Source organism: Chlorocebus sabaeus, chromosome 23, assembly GCF_047675955.1.
Source record: "Chlorocebus sabaeus isolate Y175 chromosome 23, mChlSab1.0.hap1, whole genome shotgun sequence".
Taxonomy (NCBI): domain Eukaryota; kingdom Metazoa; phylum Chordata; class Mammalia; order Primates; family Cercopithecidae; genus Chlorocebus; species Chlorocebus sabaeus.
This window is the reverse complement of record NC_132926.1, coordinates 42335674-42355766: the sequence shown is the minus strand read 5'-3', so window position 1 is coordinate 42355766 and position 20093 is coordinate 42335674. Positions and strand designations below refer to the sequence as shown.

The 20093-nt window shown below is 50.3% G+C and overlaps 1 protein-coding gene across 4 annotated transcripts in view; it reads left to right on the top strand.

Moving 5' to 3' along the window:
- The window catches only part of PSD2 (pleckstrin and Sec7 domain containing 2), a 55207-nt gene that overhangs the window by 31147 nt on the left and 3967 nt on the right, over window positions 1-20093 (top strand). For 3 of the 4 annotated variants that reach the window (XM_073010641.1, XM_038009490.2, XM_073010642.1), the window contains exons 7-15: window positions 1333-1445; window positions 2181-2239; window positions 13313-13402; window positions 15338-15381; window positions 16419-16609; window positions 16776-16846; window positions 17234-17391; window positions 18232-18376; window positions 19621-19764. In XM_073010641.1, coding sequence (XP_072866742.1) covers window positions 1333-1445; window positions 2181-2239; window positions 13313-13402; window positions 15338-15381; window positions 16419-16609; window positions 16776-16846; window positions 17234-17391; window positions 18232-18376; window positions 19621-19764 — 1015 coding nt within the window. Of the gene's footprint in view, window positions 1-1332; window positions 1446-2180; window positions 2240-13312; window positions 13403-15337; window positions 15382-16048; window positions 16090-16418; window positions 16610-16775; window positions 16847-17233; window positions 17392-18231; window positions 18377-19620; window positions 19765-20093 lie in introns of those variants that run through there. The other variant, XM_073010643.1, reaches the window with a different exon arrangement.

Genomic DNA, 20093 nt, shown 5'->3' with positions numbered 1-20093 from the left:
AAAGTGGGCATTGCAGTCATTCTGGGCCAAAATGAAATCAACTATAGCAAAGTTAAGAACAAACCATCTCCTGAACCCAAGACTGATGGAGACACCAATGGCTTCAGCCTGCAATCTCCCTTCCCAAGGGAATGACCTTTGAATTGGGCCTTGAGGGAGATTCAGAGCTGCCCAGCCGAGGAAGGAAGGGTGTCCTGGAGACCTGGCCTGCTCTGAGGCGCTGAAGAGTGAAATACCTGTTCTGTCTAGGGTGTGAAGATAGCAGGTGGGTGTGAGGTTGGAGGCACAGGAGAGTAGTCCAGGCAGCGAATGTGGCCATGACATGAGGAGCCTGGGTGCTATTCTGAGGGTGCCAAGGAGTCACAGGTTTTTTTTTTTTTTTTTTTTTTTTTTTTTGAGATAGAATCTTACTGTGTTGCCCAGGCTGGAGTGCAATGGCGTGACCTTGGCTCACCGCAACCTCTGCCTCCTGGGTTCAAGTGATTCTCTTTCCTCAACCTCCTGAGTAGCTTGGATTACAGGCATGTGCCAGCATACCTGGCTAATTTTTGTATTTTTAGTAGAGACAGGGTTTCACCATGTTGGCCAGGCTGGTCTTGAACTCCTGACCTTGGGTGATCTGCCCACCTCAGCCTCCCAAAATGCTGGGATTATAGGTGCGAGCCACCGCACCTGGCCCAGTGATGGATTTTAAGCAGCAGTAAGTCCTGCCTGCGTGGGTATTTAGAAAGACAACTTGGTGTCTGCGGGGAGGAGGTAGTGGGTGCAGGGGTGGCCCCGTTGTCCTGGGCACATGATAAGGGTGGTGGCAGAGGAGGATGATTAAGGTGGAGGTTGAAGAACAAACCATCAGGACTTGGTGGCAACTCAGTCTTGGGGTGGGGGAGGAGTGGGGGGATCAGGGTTGGGCCTGGGCTCAGCTGGAGGCACATGAAAGAGAGAGTATGACTGAGGAGGAGCATTCTGAAGGGCAGGCATGGACAGGGCCTGGCTGTAGGGGAAGGAGCAAGGAGTGGGCATCCACCCTGAAGAAGAGCAGGTGCTGAGGTGCTCTTCTTTGTTCTTCACCATCTGTCCTCTGCCTACTTCCAGAAGGTCCCTGGAGGGTGATGAGGACTGAAACTCTAAAGTTTACCAGGCCCCTTGGTCTCAGCACTCCAAGGTGTCCGTCCTGGGGGCCAGGGCCTCCTGGGCTGGAGAGAGCGTCCAGACCCAGAGAATGGGGCACTGGAGCCCTGGCCTCCTAGGGTGGGTGTGTGGTGTGTGTAGGGGGGTGGTCTTACCCTGGGTGAGGACTCAGACTGCCCTCAGCAGCTTTGAATTGCCTTCCAGAACATTCTTGAAGGCCTTCCCACTGATGGGGGAGACACAAGAGCGTGAGCGAGTCCTCACACACTTCTCCCGCCGGTACTGCCAGTGCAACCCTGATGACAGCACTTCGGAAGGTATGGCCCCTGCCCACTCTGCCCAACCCTCCCCACCCACTCAGCCAGGCCCTGGCCCCCTCCCACCCTGGTCCACCTGGCACTTTGGTCCTGTTGCCAGGCCCAGATGGTTTGTCCTCTCCGGCATGCAGTAGGTGCTCAATGAATGCTAATTGAATAAGCTGTGGCACACGGTCTGCCTGCTGAGCAAAGCGCAGTCTTGCCTGTTCTCCTCCCCACTGCCTGGAAGTCCCTCCAGCCTCGGGATTCAGCTCTGTGGCTCTCCCTTCTCTGTGGTCCCTGTCATGGTGCTGACTGTTGGTGTGGTGGCTGTCCTGGTGTGGTGGGGGTCTAGGTTGGGGTCCTCTTAGGGACAGGACTTGCCCAATAGATGGGCCCACATCTCAGGAACTGGGGGACGAGGCTCATCATTGGGAGAGACACAGGTCAATGCAGGGGCAGGGCTGGGGGCTCAGAGCCATTCCTAGGTCTGAGGTTCAAGGTGAATTTGGCCACAGGAGGCAGGAGTCCGGGCCAGAGTGGGTCCAGGGTGGTCAGACTCCTGGGGCAGGCAAGTGACTTGGGCCCTGCAATGGGGACAGACCGGGAGCATCATGCAGGCCCTGGCCCCTGAGGTGAGTTTGGCAGGTGGCTGGCCTCACCCTGTGTCCAAGGCCTCCTGGTGGGTTCCTTCAGGAGACAGGGGGTGGGAAGAGGTTGGATCCTCGCACTGAGAGTGCCACCTCTCTGACTCAGATGGGATCCACACGCTCACCTGTGCCCTGATGCTGCTCAACACGGACCTGCACGGCCACGTGAGTTGGGGAGGTAGAGGTGGGGGTGTCACATGTTCTCTCAGGGACCCACCTTGTGTTGATCCTGGTCCCTTCCTGAGACCTCTCACTCAGTGGCCAGGCTTCTTTTTGAAGGCCCGGGGGTTGGGCAGCTTGGCTTCTAGATTTGGCCCCGCCCTAGTTTCATCCACCTGCGATCTGCCTGAGTCCCCACCCCCAAGTATGCCAGTGAGAGCAGCTGGGTCATGGGAGTTTAAGATGAGACAAAAATATGTGCCCCTTGTCCATGCTAAGAGATCATGTGCCCTTTCTGCCCCTGTCCCGCAAGTCTGAATGCAGCTGCATTGAAATACCATGCCCAGGGCAGCCCCTCCCAACCCCCCAGCCCTGACCAGGCCAAGCAGTGAACGCCCAGGCTGTGAGACTGTGTCTGGTCCAGGCCCCAGGCTGTCTCAGCGCTTCTCATGACTCAATAACTCCTTCTTCTTTCCTCTGTCTGCTCCGGAACCCCTCTCTGGGCTCTCTTGCCCTCGCAGGTGGTAAGTGTAGCTAGTGGTGTGCATGCCCTGTGTGCTCAGGCGCCCATCACCATGTCGCCCTTCTGTGTCCTCCATCACCATCTGGCTCCACCCAATCACTGCCCCATCATTTTTCACACAGGGTTGTCAGAGTCCCCTGCTAGGTAGGGAATGTCTCAGTGACTCATGGGGACAACAGATCAGTGAGTTAACCAGGAAATCTAGGGGATTTGGGGGTGAAAGAAAGAGCTGGGATAGACCCAACTTCAGATCCCACTCTTGCCTCCACGTGGTAGCTGTGTGACCCTGGGCAAGCACTGGCCCTCTCTGAGCCTCAGGTTTCACATCCAGGAGGTGGGAATAATGATCTCCCTGCAGTGTCATGGTCGGGACTGAGAGATGTAATATACATGGCACCAAGGGGCAGGGTCTGGCGCCTAGTAGGGATTTTATTATGTAGAATTTTGTTACATAAAAAGAACAATAGTATTCCTCATTACTGTGAAAACTGAACCAAGGGCAAGCTGGAAGACCCAGCCTGCAGGCCCCTGGAGGGGGAGATTGTGAAGGCCCAGTCTGCTGGCAGCCTGGGCTCATGGGTGCAGTGGGGCACCTGGCCTGGGAGGGCTAGAACCTCGGTGCCTGTGTCAGGAAGAGCAAATATGTGACAGCTTTGGCCAAGTCCACCTGGGCCTGCAACCTGAGTGTGGAACAAGAGAGAAGACGCATTCCACATGAATGTCACTGAGCGCCAAAGCCCATGAGCCTGCTGCTGTTCCCCCAGACTGTGCCCTTTGTTTATTGACAGAGAGCAGGTGTTGCTAGCCTGCTTTAAAAGGAGCACTCAACAGGCCCCTCACTCCCTGTCCCCACCCCTGGCTGGGCCTGTGGTCAATCTCAGGGCTGTCTCTACTGGGCCAAGCCCTGGTTGCCCCTCCCTATGGCTAAGAGCTGCTAAGGAGGGCGGCAGCCACTGTATAGTGAACCCTGGGCCAAGAGCACCCCGGAGCTTGGTGGGCTGGCGTGGTCCCACATTGATGCCACAGCTGAGGAGAAACATCAGGACTTCATAGATTAGAAGTGGACTGGGAAGACTGTTCATGTTTGCAGCAGACAGACACTGAGGCTTTCTTCTCTCTCTTTTTTTTTTTTTGAGACGGAGTCTCACTCTGTCACCCAGGCTGGAGTGCGGTGGTGCGATCTCAGCTCATTGCAAGCTCCGCCTCCTGGGTTCATGACATTCTCCTGCCTCAGCTTCCTGAGTAGCTGGGACTACAGGCACCTGCCACCACGCCTGGCTAAGTTTTTGTATTTTTAGTAGAGACGTCCCTCTCTTTGCATGGTCCTGCTCAGAGATTAGGAGCGTGGGCTCCGAGGCTGTGTTCTCTGTTGCTCCACACGAAGGCTGTGTGGTCTGAGGCAAGTTATTTACTTCACTGCACATCAGTTTCCCCATGATAAAGTGCCAATGTGTAAAGAATATGAAGCAAAGCTCGTGTGCAAGGCCTGGAGGTTGCAGTTACTGGGAGCTCTTCAGGGCACCTGACGCTTTGCGCTTTTCCCCTTGCCTCCTCCCCTCCCCCTGTCACTCATCAAGCAGGGACTGAGGCCTGGTGGGTTGTGGGGATCTCGGGAACAGGGGCCCTGCTAGTGCCCACAGAAAAAGTTCTGGTCAGAGCGGGAGGCAGTAAAGGGGTATTGGGCTATAAGGCATGCCCCTGAGATGGGTGCAGTCTGGTCGAGGAATTGGGGAGGCTTTGTGTAGGAGGGGCGCTGGGACCCTTGAGGTTGGAGGCTCAACAACAACCCTGTCTTCTGAGCACCTTCTGTATTCCATGAACAAGACAGGAAAGGGAGCCCCACCTGTTACAGAAGGTGGACAACACAGAAGTGAACAAGCGATTACAAGTTGTACTGGCTCTGTGAAGGGCATACACAGGAAGGCATGATGGGGTCCGGACTGGGGGTCAGGGAAAGCCTGCAAGGTTTGGGCAGAGACCTGGATCAGTGGAACCTGGCCATGGAAAGATCTGGGACTGTGCATTTCGGGCAATGGGGCCAGCAGGGCTGGTTTTCGTCTTGTGGCTGTTGGGAATAGCGCTGCTGTGAACATTCGTGCACAAACTTTCATCTGAACACCTGTTTTCAGTTCTTTGGGGTTTCTACCTCGGAGTGGACTTGCTGGTTCATATATCTGGTTGTTCTGTGTTTAATTTTTTGAGGAGCTGCAGAACTGTTTCCTTAGAGGTGTTTGTTTATGTCCAGATGGGAGATGATGGTAGCATGGGTAGAAGGGACTGACGAGGGAGACCTTTCAGGACTGAGTCTCACAGGACTTGCTGATGGGGTTGGTCAGTGAAAGAGAGAAGCAAGGGTGGCTTTGGCATCTGGCTAGCTGGGGGTGCCATTTCCTGAGATGGGAAGAAACTTCTGTGTGGGGGTGGTGGTGAGTGGGAGAGGCGGACTTGAGTCCCGCTTTTGAACTGTGTTTGAGATGCCTCTGGACATCAGTGAGGGGAGACCAAGGAGGCAGTGACATGGATGAGTCTGGGCCTGGTGCAGACACGTGGGCTGAAGACAGAGATGGGGGTGGGGTAGAATTCAAAGCTATGGGACTGGCTGATTGCCATGTCCCTGCAGAGAGAACACACTGATGGCCAAGTCCTGGAGCTCAGCGTTATGTAGAGGCAAGGCAGAGGAGTGGGAGAGACTGCAACACATCTAGGGAGGTCGGAGGAAATCCATGAGTGTGTGGCATCTCTGAAGCCCAGACAAGACAGCATTTCGAGGAGAAGGAAGTGAGTGGCCAACTATATAAAAGGCTGCCATGAGGTCAAGTAAGGTGATGGCACGAGAGTGACCATTGGGATTGGAGCAGTCATGGATGGGATGGTCAAGGTCATTAGAGGCCTTTATAAGAGCACCTTAGGTGGAGTGGAGAGGACAGATGCCAGGTTGAAGTGGGCGAGATGAGCTCAGGAGGTCAGGGTGTGGTGGCCATAGACAGCTCTTAAGGTGTTTGGCCTTGCGTGGGGGACTGATAGGAGCCAGCAGTCAAGTCTGATGTTAAGACAGCCCAACCTTGTGCGTGTGCCGCCAGGATCAACTCAGCAGACAAGACACTGCCACTGCAGGAGAGAGAAGGGACAGTGGAAGCTTCCCTTGAGATGAGAAGCAGAGCACAGGTGGGGAGTGGCCTTAAATGGGAGTGGGGGATGTTGACCCATCTCCCATGTTCGTAAGAAAGTGAGGCAGAAAGTGGAGGCGCTGCAGTGGGCTTGGCAGCTCTGGCGATGAGAAGATGAGGGGCTTCTGACAGCTTCTACTTCTACCACGAAGCATGAGATGAGGTCCTGAGCTGAGAGTGAAGATGGGACGGGGGCTGACCAGTCAGAATGGGTTTAGTTAAGGTCACAGAAATGTAATACCCACTAGCTTTAAAAATGGCAGCTACTTACTGTTTGAAAAGTGTAGAGTCAGGCAGGGTCCAGGGTGGATTAGATTCAGCCTTGCCTCCAGTTAAAAGGTGATCTAATTTCTTGTCATTTTCTTCTGACAGTGATGTCAGCCTCATCCCAAGCCTGGCTTCCCCTCTGCAGGCCCGATAGATGCAGCAATTCCAGATCTCACAGCCGCACTTCTCTGCTTGCTGGAGAGAGTTGGTATCTGAAGTGTCTTCTTAGGAGCTGGAGTCAGGAGGGCTTCTACCACAGAAGCTCCCAGAAAGTGGCTGTAAAATACCATTGGCCCCAGATGGGGCATATGCCATTTTCTGAACTGGTCTCTTTGGCCCAGGGAATACCATGGGACAACTGGAAACAGCCTAGGTTACCCGAATCAATCTCTGTGGCAAGAGGAATGAGGTGATCCAGGGCCTAGCCCTGGGCTAGAAGGTGGGGTCATTCTTCCCCACCCACACCTCATTGCTGATACATAATGGGAAAGGGGTTTTGGAGAGAGAGAGCCACAGTGTCTACTACAGGGACTTTGAGGCTTTTAATGGAAAGGAAAAGCATGCCATGTTCATGGAGGATGGAGAGCAAACACAGGAACTGTGGCAGTGTCAGGAGTCTCCATGCCCATGTGGCTGTGGTCATAGACGTAAAATGGGACCAGCATAGCTGTGTGTCCTGCAAGTGTATTTGGTTGGACTTGGATACAGGTACAGTATAGGAAATCAGTTGGGTTTAGTCAGTGCTGGGCTTTTTCTAGGCAAATATGACAGAAGCAGAAAGGGGCAAGAGAGATGTTTGCAGGGAAGTGGTTACCGATGGGGTCTGGAATCTAAACTGGATGAAAAAGAAAGTGAGGACCTTTGGATCTTGTATTAGTCCATTTTCACACTGCTATAAAGAACATCCCTGAGACTGGGTAATTTGTAAAGGAAAGAGGTTTCATTGACTCACAGTTCCACATGGCTGGGGAGGCCTCAGGAAACTTACAATCATGGTGGAAGGGGAAGCAGACATCTTCTTCATGAGGTGGCAGGAGAGAGAAGAATGTAGGAGGAACTTCCAAACACTTACAAAACCATCAGATCTCCTGAGAACTCACTCACTATCACGAGAACAGCATGGGGGAAACCACCCCCATGATCCAATCACCTTCCTCCCTTGACATATGGGGATTACAATTCGAGATGAGATTTGGGTGGGGACACAGGGCCAAACTGTATCAGATCTCAACAGAGGATCAAAGGGTTGTTGGAGTGAGGATTTTAAAGAATGGGGGAGGTGGAAGAGCAGGAGATGGGGGTCAGGAGTTGTATTTGAAATGGGGGTTTTGGAGATGATGCCGATGCTGGTGATGATGGGTGATGACGGATCAGCAAATGAGTCTGGGATGCACTGAGTGGGGGATGTCAGGGAATGGTGATTTGCAAGCTCCAGCCATGAGAAGATGGCAGTGTGGGTTAGAATTGGAGATGGAGACCAGGAGAGAAATTCCAGAGGCATTTTTGTTGCATAGCCTATGGCACTGGTGAGTGGACTGAAGGCTGGGGTAAGGGAGGGAGAACCACCAGGGTTGAGGCAAACAGAGAGGGAGGGGTAGGTGGGAGAAGTCATTCTAGGAGAGCTCAAGCTGAAACAAAGTTTAGTTGTTTTTCAGGAATAGCTTAATTTCTCTCCAACCTTGTGTTGCTTGAAGAGCGGCAACAGTGGGAGTTTCTGGCAAGGTGCATTGGGGCTGGATAGTGGAGGGCTGGAGGGACAGGCCAGGGTTTGGATGCTATCCTGAGGTCTGCAGGGGTCTGCCCATTCTCAGATGGTGACAGAGCCTCACACAATAACCTTAAGGGAATACCAAGTATAATTAAGGTTTAGCCTAGATTTGCAAATAGTGGCAAGGGTTTTTCTGCCCATAGGACCTTTGGTCAGCCCCTCCCCTCCTCCTGAAGGATGACGTCTGCTTGGCCCACTTCATCCTGCTTCTGGAATGAGCCTTAAAGACAGGCTAGCATTGTTCTGACCTCAGGGCTGTGCATGGAAGTCAGACTTGTGGGAAAAGGCCTGGCTCCTGTGGGGCAAAGGCAGTGACACAGTTTTACTACCTGGACGATGGCCTGGGCATCACCCTGCACCCATCCAGCCTCTACTCTGGGCAAGGAGATGAGTTTGAGGAGATAGTCGCCCTGGCCCTAGAGTGCCAGGGTCCAGGCGTTGGGATGGGGCGGTGGTTGTACCCGCTGTGACTTTCCTCTGCTCGGAGACAGAGGCTGTGGGAAGAAGTCCAAGGGCTCAGGAAAGACTGGGAAGCCCTGTAGATCCAAATGGGGTGGGAGGGAGGGGTGGAACTGAGAATTCAGAGGCTCCAAATCATGGACCTCCCTTGGGCTTTCAGATGATCTGGGTGCATGTCTTTTTGCCTGGCTGTCATTGTAAGTATTCTATTTTAAAGCAGATAACTTACCCAGTATAATTTCACTTCTTTGCATGAGTCTTGCTTTTTGGTCCTGAGAAAGATCAATTCTAGTGAATGTTTCATGTGGACTTGAAAAGAATGTATTCTGTGGTTGTCGGTTATAACGTTCTATATGTGCCAATAAGGTGCCTATATGTGTTGTAAAAATCATGTATATTCTTACTGATTTATTTTCTTGTTATGAAACTTACCATTTTAACTATTTTAAAGCTTACAATTTAGTGGCACTAAGTACATTCATAATGGCGTGCAGTCGTCACTACTGTCCAGTTTCTGAACATCTACATCACACCAGAAGGAAACCCCACACCCATCAGCAGTCATACCCCATTTCCTCCTCCACCTGGCCCCTGGCTAATGCTAATTTGCTTTCTGTCTCTGTGAATTTGTCTATTGTAGATATTTCATATGAGTAGGATCACACAATATGTGGCCTGTTGTGACTGGCATCTTTCATTTAGCATGTTTTCAAGGTTCATTCATGTCGTAGCATGTATTGGTAGTTCATTTTTCATGGCTTAATAATATTCCATTGTATGGATATGTCACATTTTGTTTATCTGTTCATCTCTTGATGGATATTTGGGTCGTTTCCATCTTTCGGTGATTGTGAATAGTACTGCTGTGAACATTCGTGTACAAGTTTTTGTCTGAATATCTGTTTTCATATTTTAGGGGTATATACCTAGGGTAGACTTGCTGGGTCATAGGATAATTCTACATTTAACTTTTTGAGGAAGTGCCCAACTGTTTTCCATAGTAGCTGAACCATTTTACATTTCTACCACCAACGTGCAGGGGTGTTCTAATTTCTTTACATCCTCACCAACCCTTTTCTTTCTTTCTTTCTTCTTTTTTTCTTTTTTTTTTTAAAAAAAGAAAAGATAGCCATCCTAGTGGATGTGAAGTGGTATCTCATTGTGGTTTGGATTTGTGTTTCCCTAATGATTAGTTATGTTGAGCATTTTTTTCATGTACTTTTTGGCCATTTGTATATTTTCTTTGGAGAAATGTCTCTTCACGTCCTTCATTCATTTTAAAATTAGGTTATTTGTCTGTTGTTGTTGTATTCTTAGAGTTCTTTATATATCCTAGACACGAAACCTTTGGTAGATACTTGATTTACAAATATTTTTTCTCACTCCATGGGTTGTTTTTCATCTCTTGATAGTGTTTGTTTTTTGTTGTTGTTGTTTTGTTTTTGTTTTTGTTTTGTTTTGTTTTCCTTTTGAGACAGGGTCTCTCTGTCACCCAGGCTGAAGTGTAGTGGTGTGATCCTGGCTCAGTGCAGCCTCAACCTTCTGGGCTCAAGCACCTCAGCTTCCTGAGTAGTTGGGACCACGGGCATGTGCCACCATGCCCAGCTAATTTCCTTTCCTTCCTTCCTTCCTTCCTTCCTTCCTTCCTTCCTTCCTTCCTTCCTTCTTTCCTTTCTTCCTTTCCTTCCTTCCTTCCCTCCCTCCCTCCCTCCTTCCTTCCTTCCTTCTTTCTTTCTTCCTTTCTTCCTTTCTTTCCCTTCCTTCCTTCCTTCCTTCCTTCCTTCCTTCCTTCCTGCCTTCCTTCCTTCCTTCCTTCCTTCCTTCCTTCCTTCCTTCCTTCCTTCCTTCCTGCCTTCCTTCCTTCCTCTTTTTCTCTCTTTCTTTTATTTTTTTTTTAGAGACAAGGTCTCCCTGTGTTGCCCAGGTTGGTCTCCAACTCCTGGGTTCAAGTGATCCTCCCATCTTGGCTTCCCAAAGTGCTGGGACTACAGGTGTGAGCCACCACAGCTAGCCTAGCTTTTTTTTTTTTTTTTTAAGTTATTGATTCAATCTCTTTACTTGTTATAGGTCTATTCAGATTTTCTATTTCTTCTTGAGCCAGTTTTAGTAGCTTGTGTATTTCTAAGAATTTGTCCATTTCATCTAGATTATCTAATTTTTTTGGCATAGAATTCTTGCCAATTTTTTGTCTGCTTGTTCTTCCTGTTACTAAGAGAGCAGTGTTAAAATCTCCAGCCAAGATTGTGAATATGTCTTCTTTTGGTTCTGTCAATTTTTGTCTTGTATATTTTGAAGCTATGCTACTAGATGTATACACATTTAGGATGATCATATCTTCTGGCAGATTGACCCTTTTATCACTATGAACATGTCCTTCTTTATGTCTAGTAATGCTTCTTGCCTTCAAATCTATTTTGTCAGACGTTAGTGTAGCTATACTGGAGTTCTTTTGTTAGTGTTTATGTGGTACATCCTTTTCTGACTTTTTCTTTCAACGATTTCTGTTCTTTTATATTTAAGGCATGTCTCTTGTATCATATAGTTAAAAATAAAATCCGGTAATAATGTTAATTTGAACATTTAATGAATTATGATATATTTGAGTTTAAGTATATCAAGTGACTGTTTGTTTTCTCTTTGACTCCTTGTTCTGTTTCTTTTATTTTCTTCTTTTGCCTACTTTTGGATTAAGTATTTTTTAGAATTCCATTTCCCTGCTCTGTTAGCTTGTTCGTTTTGCATTCTTTCGGAATTCCTTTTATGGTTGGCAATTTGCATTTTCGACTTATAAAGTACTTGTACCACTTCCTGGGCAATGAAATACCTTGAAACACTTTAGTTCCATTTACTGCTCTCTTAACTTATATACTCCTATTGTCATGCTTTTAACTATTATATCTCTCTATATTTTATTCCCTGGAAAACTTTATTGTTGCTCTACATAGTCAATTTTCATTTAGAGTTACCAATTCTTTTTGTCATTTCATTCATTTCTGCTTCTCCACATTTCCATCTGGGATAATTTTTCTTCTTTTAGTATTTTCTTTCTTAATTTCAACTTTTTTGTTGAAGTGTGACTGGGTGCTTCCCAAGACCCATGTCCTTGGTGGACCCTGAACTCCAATCTCATTTCTCCAATCCTAAGAGGCCACTTAGCCACTCAGCCCCTGGCCACTGCTGGGAAGCAGCAGGTGCTTCAGGGAGGAACACTGCTCTTTCTGGGGTCACCTCTCCACACTCCCATGCAGGATCCTCACCCTTGAAGCCTTCACTGCTTTTGTAAAGCCTCCAATGCTGCTGGGAAGTTTCAGCCACAAGAAGATAGTCTGATATTGCTCAGATTAGAAATCTTGCCTTGTTATTTTTTGATTTTGCGCTCCTGACCAATGGCTGGGGAATGTTCAGTTTGTGTGGAACTCAACGACAGTCTTATCAGCATTGCCCTCATAATCTATCACAAATGTACACACATGGCTATATATTTATCTATGTACACACACACGTATATATGTAAAACTATACACAGAAACATACAAAACACACTTGTATCAAGGCATACATAGGACCTTTTCTCCTGAACGATTTGGAAAAGCATAGAAAGTTCTTGTTTGTCAGCTACTTATAAAGCCTTACATCATTGTTTTCTGAATGATTTCTATGGTGTGTGAATGTCCCATATGATGCTAATAGAGTGTCTTTGCTAAAATAGTGCCAAGGTCAGTAAACTTGGGAAATGACATGGGATCCTCTCCTTGGAGACACCAGCACATATGAGCGTGGTAAAGACTCTGAAACATGTACATAAATTTGTTCTATTATGAAATCTTTTTTTGAGAGAATACCTATTTCCATCTCCTGGGATACCAGAGTTCTGTAGGTAAACCTTGGAAAACACTGCTTTAGAGCAAACCCCAATCCACAAAATCCTACAGTGATAAGTATCTGCTATTCAAGAGTCTTCATCCTCACAAAGATGAGGTCCTGTTCAGTGTTTTCTCAGACATGGGGACTCCAAGGAGAGTCTGGAAGTATGAATATTAGGTGTTGGGTTTGCAGGGTTTGAGCCCCTCTGCTACTCATTGGTTAAAACAGAAAGGCAGGACTTGGGGATTTAGTCATTTCCAGCTCTTTGCCTGTTTCTACCTCCGAGTGTGAAACAATCTGCTTGGGTTCTCTTTGTTCCAGCTCAGCTCAGCATGGGGCACTCATGTGTGTCCATGGCAATTGATTTTTGACTCCCATAAACTTTCCCTCACTTCACTTATGTCTTGGAAGCCTTGCTGCCCCTCTGTGCAGGTGAGAGGGTGAGACAGTTGTGGCAGAATATGCAGAGCTTCTCTTCAGAAGCCAAGAGGCCGGGGTTCAAGCCCTGGTGCTGAGTGACCTTGGGAGAGTTAACCGTGGAGTAGCGGTGAGAGCACGGGCTTTGGTTTCAGATACACTTGGCCCTTTCACTTCCTTGCCGTGTGATCATGGGCATGTCACTTCACTTTCCTGTACTTCAGTTTCCTTACCTGTCAAATGGGGACAATAAAAACAGGCACCTCACCTTCTCCTTGGGGTGAGAAAGAAATAAGATAATGCATGTCAAGCACAAGACCTGGAACACAGTAGGCACCTGGCAAATGTCAGCTCTTACAACTCTTCATCCAGCCTGACTCCTTCACCTGGGCTGCAGAAGAAGCCCAACCTCTCAAGATGCTTGAGAATCAAGCACAGTTCTGACTGTGAGAAAGAGTTTTGTAAACTCTTGGAGACAATAGAAAATTCATGCAATTGAATTTTTATTATTGCCCTTAACGCTGCCTCATCCCTCTGGCTGGGCAGGGCAGGGTGTGTGGGGAACACACCAGCCTCCTTCCCTACTCTTAGGCAGAACCATTTCTCCATTACAGAACATTGGCAAGAAGATGTCCTGTCAGCAATTCATTGCCAACTTGGACCAGCTGAATGATGGCCAAGACTTTGCCAAAGACCTGCTGAAGGTATTATCTGCTGAGAGTCCCCATCCCACTAGCTGCACCCTGTGTGGATAGAGAGGAGAGAGGTCTCTGCCCCATGAAATCCTGGCATTCCAGGCCCTTAACACAGGGTGCAGGGCCATGATGACAAAGTTAGAAACCACTGAGCTCAACATTTGGCTGTTCTGTGTTCCCTGAGTTAGGCAGAGGGGAAGGCTCTGTGAGATTTGTTTTTAGTACTCCATTATCACCATTACTGTCACAGTAATAATCAACACTGCTACCAACTGTCACAGCTGCCACCCACCACAACCGCCACCACCACCTTCACCACAAACATCATTATTGTCACCACAAGGAAAAGCCCCCTCTTTCCTTCAACGTCACCAGGAATTAAGAGAATCCAGTTTTCTTTTGAACCTGAAGTGAAGGGTGGAACTCTAGCCTTTCTAGTCTGATTGTTTCTGAACTGAGGAAAAGGAGCAGGTTTTTGGTGGGTTGGTGATGGGCTCATTTTTATTATTTATGTATTTTTGAGACAAGATCTTATTCTGTTACCCACACTGGAGTGCAGTGATGCAATCAAGGCTCACTGAAGCCTCAAACTTTTGGCCTTGAAGGATTCTCCTGCCTCAGCCTCCCAAGTAGCTGGGACTATAGGTGCATGCCACTGTGCCTGGCGATTTTTATTTTTATGTTTTTTATTTTTTATTTTTATTTTTGTAGAGCCTGGGGATCTCACTGTGTTGCCCAGGCTGATCTCAAACTCCTGGGCTCAAGCAATCCTCGCACCTCAGCCTTGCAAAGTGCTGAAATTATAGGCATAAGCCACCACACTCAGCCAGCTTCATTTTTAAATAGTGGGTTTGAAGAATCTGATAATACTACAGGGGTAGTTGAATAATGAGTTCGGAGGTCTCCATCCAAACCCCAATGTTCCATAGAACATTGTCTCCGTCACTCTTCTTACTATATTATATTCTTCACCATTGAGAAGCATTTGTTAAGAACATATTTGTGAATCAAACAATCCCAGTCCCACTATCCACCTATCCATTTCTCCCCATCTACTCATTCGCCTATCTACCCACTTCTGCACCCATCCACTCATCCTCCCATGCATCCACCCAGCCACTCAATCATTCACCTACCCATATACCCACCCATTCACCCATCACCTATATATATATCCCCAAACCTCCCCTTCCCACTCCCCACATAGCAGCCACTCACCCATTCACCTTTCACCCACACAGACACCCTGTACTCTTCAAACACTCCCTCGTCTACTCACCTCGACAAACATCTCCACATCTACTCACCCATCCCCCTACCTCCTATTCCCCACCCATTCACTTACTCACCAACCCACCCACCCATTCATCCTCAAATCTATCCACCCAATCATTTACTCAATCATCCACCCAACACCCTGACATTCATTTGCCCACCCACATCCTCATGCATACACCCCTAAATCTTCCTCATGTACCCTCTATCCACCCACCCATCTTCTATTCATTCACCCATCCACCTGCCTATTTCCCCACCCATCCTTCCATCTTCCACCTGTCCACTTCCCCATCCATCCATTCACTCACCCATCCTCCCATTCATCCTCCCATCCATTCATCTACCCTGTTGAGCACTTGCTGTATGTCAAGTTCTGGATTATGCACTGGAGATTCAGTAGTGAACAAATGGACAGCCTCTGACCTTGTGAAGCTTACAGTCTCCTACGGGAGATTGACATTAAGTGATCACATAATTAAATACCACCCATCCATACATCCACCCACCCACTCACTTACCCATCTAACAAATAAGTATGAATCAAACACCCACTTTGCCCTACTGGCTGAAAAGGTGATCTCTCACTGTACCCACATTATTGGTGGTAGATGGGGGTTTCTTTGACTCTTCACCTGAATTCCTCCCTCTCTCTTTTCCCTCTCCCAGACCCTTTACAACTCCATCAAGAATGAAAAGCTGGAATGGGCCATGTGAGTAGTGCCTACGGGCACAGGTATGGGGAGCTTGCATCCCTGGGAGGGGGAGTGTGGGGGTGCAGGTCCGTCATTCTGACCACTCTCCATGGTGCTGATCCCTCCCAATCCAGGGCCCGACACCTGTGTCTAGCTGGCTCACACCTGGTGTTGAATTCCTCTTTGGATTCATCTTCTGTATTGAGAAAAAGAGTGCAATGTTTGCATTGTTATGGAATAGGTTGAACTGTGACTTTAGTTCTATGATGTCCACAGCTGGTTTTCTATATGGGGATAGTGTTCCAATTCCCATTGATGACCACTCCTTTCCCTTTGGGAAGTAGGCAGACAGGAGGCATGAGGCCCCTATAACCTGTAGAATATGTCCACGTTTAAGTGGTGACTGTTACTGACAGTGGGAAGGGGAGAGTGCCCTCTAACTTCTTCCCCTGCAAAGGCAGTGAGACCTGTAGGTCTCATCAGGAAAGAGGGATGTTGACCTTGCTGTCTGGGGAGACCGTGAAAGGCTCTGCTGTGCTCCCCAGGGCAGCCAGGTCCATGTAGAGGCCTCAGGCAGGGATTGGCAGGAACTCCAACCCCACAGGGTAAGAGCTGGCACTCTTCTGCCAGGGCTCTCGTGGGGGCCCAGACTTCAGGGTCTTACCTGCTGGCCTCCCTCTTTCAGCATGTTGGTGCGGTTTGTGCAGCAGCTTCAGTCTGGCCACGGTTAGTGCTCCCTGGGATGGAGAGAGGAAAAGGAAGACTGGGAGGGAGACCTGGAGACAGTAAAGTCTCCACATTTGTGATCAAGGGTGACATTTGGGACTTGGAGGACAAAAATCAAAGATCAGAGGTCAGAGGTCGGAAGTGGAGATGAGAGGAGGGGTCAGAGATCTGGATCTGTGGTCTGGAATTGGAATCTCTTCATCACTGCCTCCTGGGGCTGCTCTTCCTCCCTGACCCTGGATCCTGGATGGGAGGCTGGTGGGGAAGGCCGTGATGATTCGGGGCTGAGGCCTCCCTGGAGGTGGCGCTCAGGCCTAGTACTTCTCTAGTGATGAGGACGAGCTGAGGAAATCCCTGTCTGAGCTGGTGGATGACAAGTTCGGGACAGGAACGAAGAAGGTGACGCGAATCCTGGATGGTGGCAACCCCTTCCTGGATGTCCCACAGGCGCTCAGTGCCACCACCTACAAGCACGGCGTCCTGACCCGGAAGACTCATGCTGACATGGATGGCAAGAGGAGTGGGTGTCAGGCTGGGAGAGGGGCATGGGAGGGAGGCTGGCACAGAGGGGGGTGCCCCAGACCACTCCTTGGGGATGAACATACAGGTGGACATGTAGTGGGAGGTGGGGTTGGAGAGATTGCAGAGAGTGGCTGCAGCCACACTACTAGTGCCCTCCTCTCCAGCGCCCCGTGGGAGGCGTGGCTGGAAGAAATTCTATGCGGTGCTCAAAGGGACCATCCTGTACCTGCAGAAGGTGAGAGACTGCCCCAGAGACCTTACTCAGAAAGGGCCAGCTCAGTCCCATCCCGCCCCAGCCTTGTGGCACCCCAAGGGCCCCAGGCAGGACCTGGGAGTCAGGCACATGCTGGGTTCTTCCCCAGACTTGGGCCCACTCAGGGCTTTGGAGGTTTTTGGGAGAACTTGGTGCCCAGTCGCTCAGTGGACACTCAGCGTGAGGCCTGTTCAGGCCTCTGGGACAAACTGGGGTAAGGGGAGGGATGCCTGGATTCTTGTTGGGGTGGGTGAGGCAGCAGGAACAGAAAATTAAGGGAGCTATAGGGTTAGACAGAGAGGAGTGAGGGGAGGAGAGAGTGGAAGGTGTGGGTCAGTGACCCTAGCTCACCCATCCCGCCCCACCCAGGATGAGTACAGGCCTGACAAAGCTCTATCGGAGGGTGACCTGAAGAACGCCATTCGCGTGCATCACGCTCTGGCCACCAGGGCCTCTGACTACAGCAAGAAGTCCAACGTGCTCAAGCTTAAGACGGCCGACTGGAGGGTATTCCTTTTCCAGGCACCGTGAGTAGGAGCTGGAGCCCCTCACTCCCACCTGCGGCCTAGGGCCGCAGTGACGCAGCACACAACCCCTCTCCTTCCCGTGAGTCAGCAACAGAGCATGTGTATCCACATGACCCAGACCGACAGCTGGGTCCCCCCAAAGCAGCGGTTCTCAATGTGTGGTTCCCCTCAGCATCACTTGCAGTCTCTCTGGCCCTGCCTTAGACCTACTGAACCCGAAGCTCTGGGATGGCTCCAGCAACGGTGTTTAACAGCCCTGCAGGGGCTGCTGAGTGCGCTGGGGTCTGAAATGTGGGGCAGGTGGCATCTTTATGAATCATCCTTCGCTTTAAATGTGGGAAAGATGCACCCTCCAGGTAACCTGTAAGGCTGTCCTTCTACCACCTCTCGCCTTCCTATGACTTGAGACTGGAGTGCACATGAGCTTGCAAGGAGGCAGGCTGGTGGATGAGGCCTCAGGATCACAGTGCCAGTGCTGGGCAGGCAGCAGGGGAGGGCAGGAGGACTGTGAGGGTCGCCTAGTTGCCATTGCCTCTGATGATCCCCAGTCCACGGTCATTCCCACCCATTCACTCCAGGGCCACTAGCTGTGAACCTGGGAAGTTTGATTTTCACATGAGAATCCCGGTGTGCCTGGGAGCTGGGATAGAAAGGGAGCTCCCTGCATAGCTCTGGCCAGGCCCATCCAGCCCCCAAGCGTCCTCCCTCTCTCCTTTACCCACTCATCTAGAGGTAGTGGTGCCTTCTTAGTGACAGGCCCAGTGCTGGATATGTGATGCTGAGTAGGGGACAGGGAGTCCTGTGTGAGAGGCCAGCACCCTCTCCCCGTCCTGTCCCCAGGAGCAAGGAAGAAATGCTGTCCTGGATCCTCAGGATCAACCTGGTGGCAGCCATCTTCTCTGCCCCAGCCTTCCCAGCCGCTGTCAGCTCCATGAAGAAGTTCTGTCGTCCCCTGCTGCCCTCCTGCACCACCCGCCTCTGCCAGGTACATGCTCCTGGGTCAAGATTTTGCCTCCCTAGGCTGCCATCCTCAGCCCAGGCCCCCGTCCAGCAGCCCCACCCCAGCTCTGTCTCTAGGCTGGGTGATCCTGGGCTGAAGGACACCAGAGAAGGACACTTCTTCTCTCCATCCGATGCACCCCACCCCCACGTCCAGATGGGGAGACCAAGGAACGTCATACAGGGGCCGTGGCTGTGGCAGTTGGCATGGAGCTGCCTCTCTGCTAGTGCATCCCTGTGGATGTGACTGAGAGTTGGTGGTCTTGTGTGCACCTGGGCACAAATGCAAGAGACTGTGTCACAGGGAGCTCACACAGGTGACACCTGGCTGACTCTTCATTCAGTGCTCTTTTGCTGCCCTCACCTATCCTTAAATGTTTTATTTGTAATCCTAGAAAACCCAGCTCACCCATGCTGCAGGCTCTCAGGGCTGCTTTGGAGAGGACAGGAGAAATGGTGGCCCAGAGCTTGAGAGGTAGAGGGCAGCAGAAGCCCCACACTTCCTCTTTGCCAGTGGTCTTTCCCACTAGGCCTTGTCCTGGGTCTCCCCACTGAGCTCCTGGGCTCCTGCTTCTGCCCAGAACCCCTATGCAATGCAGGTACACCATGTATGTGCACACACCACACACATTCATGTGTGTAAACACACAGGTGGTGACTCATACACATGTACGCATGAGCACACAGCACCAGGGGGCCTGGCTGTCCTGTAGTGGGTGGGATGTGTGTGCGCTTGCCCATCAGTGACAGTGTCTCCGCCTGTCACTCCACCAGGTGTGATCCTGGGTCTGTGACCATTGCGTGTGTCTGGGCATGAATGTAAGAGAACACGTGTATCATAAGGAGCAGGGGATACCTGGGCTAGGCTGGCCTTGGTCCGGGGTGTTTGTGTGTGCACATGGGAGTGCATGTGAGCTGGGTTGTGTGTGTGGGTCATTGTGTGTCTGTGTCAGGGACTGTCTATGTCCACATATAAGCGTGAGCATCTCTTGTCTCCCGAGCTAGGGGGCATCGAGGAAAGCTGATGCTGATGGGAGCAGCAAGAGGAGGAAGGGAGGTGGGAGGAGGAGCATGCCCTCGGGTCCAGAGCCTGGCTCTATCACCACAGTTTGGTGACCCTGGCTAGGCCTTCATTTCCCTCTGGTGGAGCAGCTCCTGGTAGAACAGGATTTGAGCCACTCCGTGACATCCTGAGAGTAAGGCCTCACAGTCCACGATTTGCCTTCCCAGGAGGAGCAACTGCGGTCTCATGAGAATAAGTTGAGACAGCTGACTGCGGAGCTGGCTGAACACAGGTGTCACCCAGTCGAGAGGGGCATCAAGTCCAAGGAGGCCGAGGAGTACCGGTTGAAGGAGCACTATCTCACCTTCGAGGTGAGCCTTGAGGGGCTGGATTGCAAAGCCCAGTGCCCTGCTCTTTCTCCTTCCTGTCTGGCCTGATGTGAGACTGGGGAGGTGAAGCCTACTGATAAAGGGACTTGCTCATGTGGCAGCTGGCAGGGAACAGGGTCCCCTGACCCTTAGTCCCCAGTCCTTCCAGGGTGCCAGCCTTCCCTGACAGGGGTGAGGGGCTGAAGTTCAGACGAAGGCCCTCAGATGCTGCCAAACCTTCCTCTTAAATGTTTGCCCTGATTTCTAACCCCTTTAATAATTTGTGAATGTACTTATTTCTCCATGCTCTCACCAGCACTGGGCATTGCAAA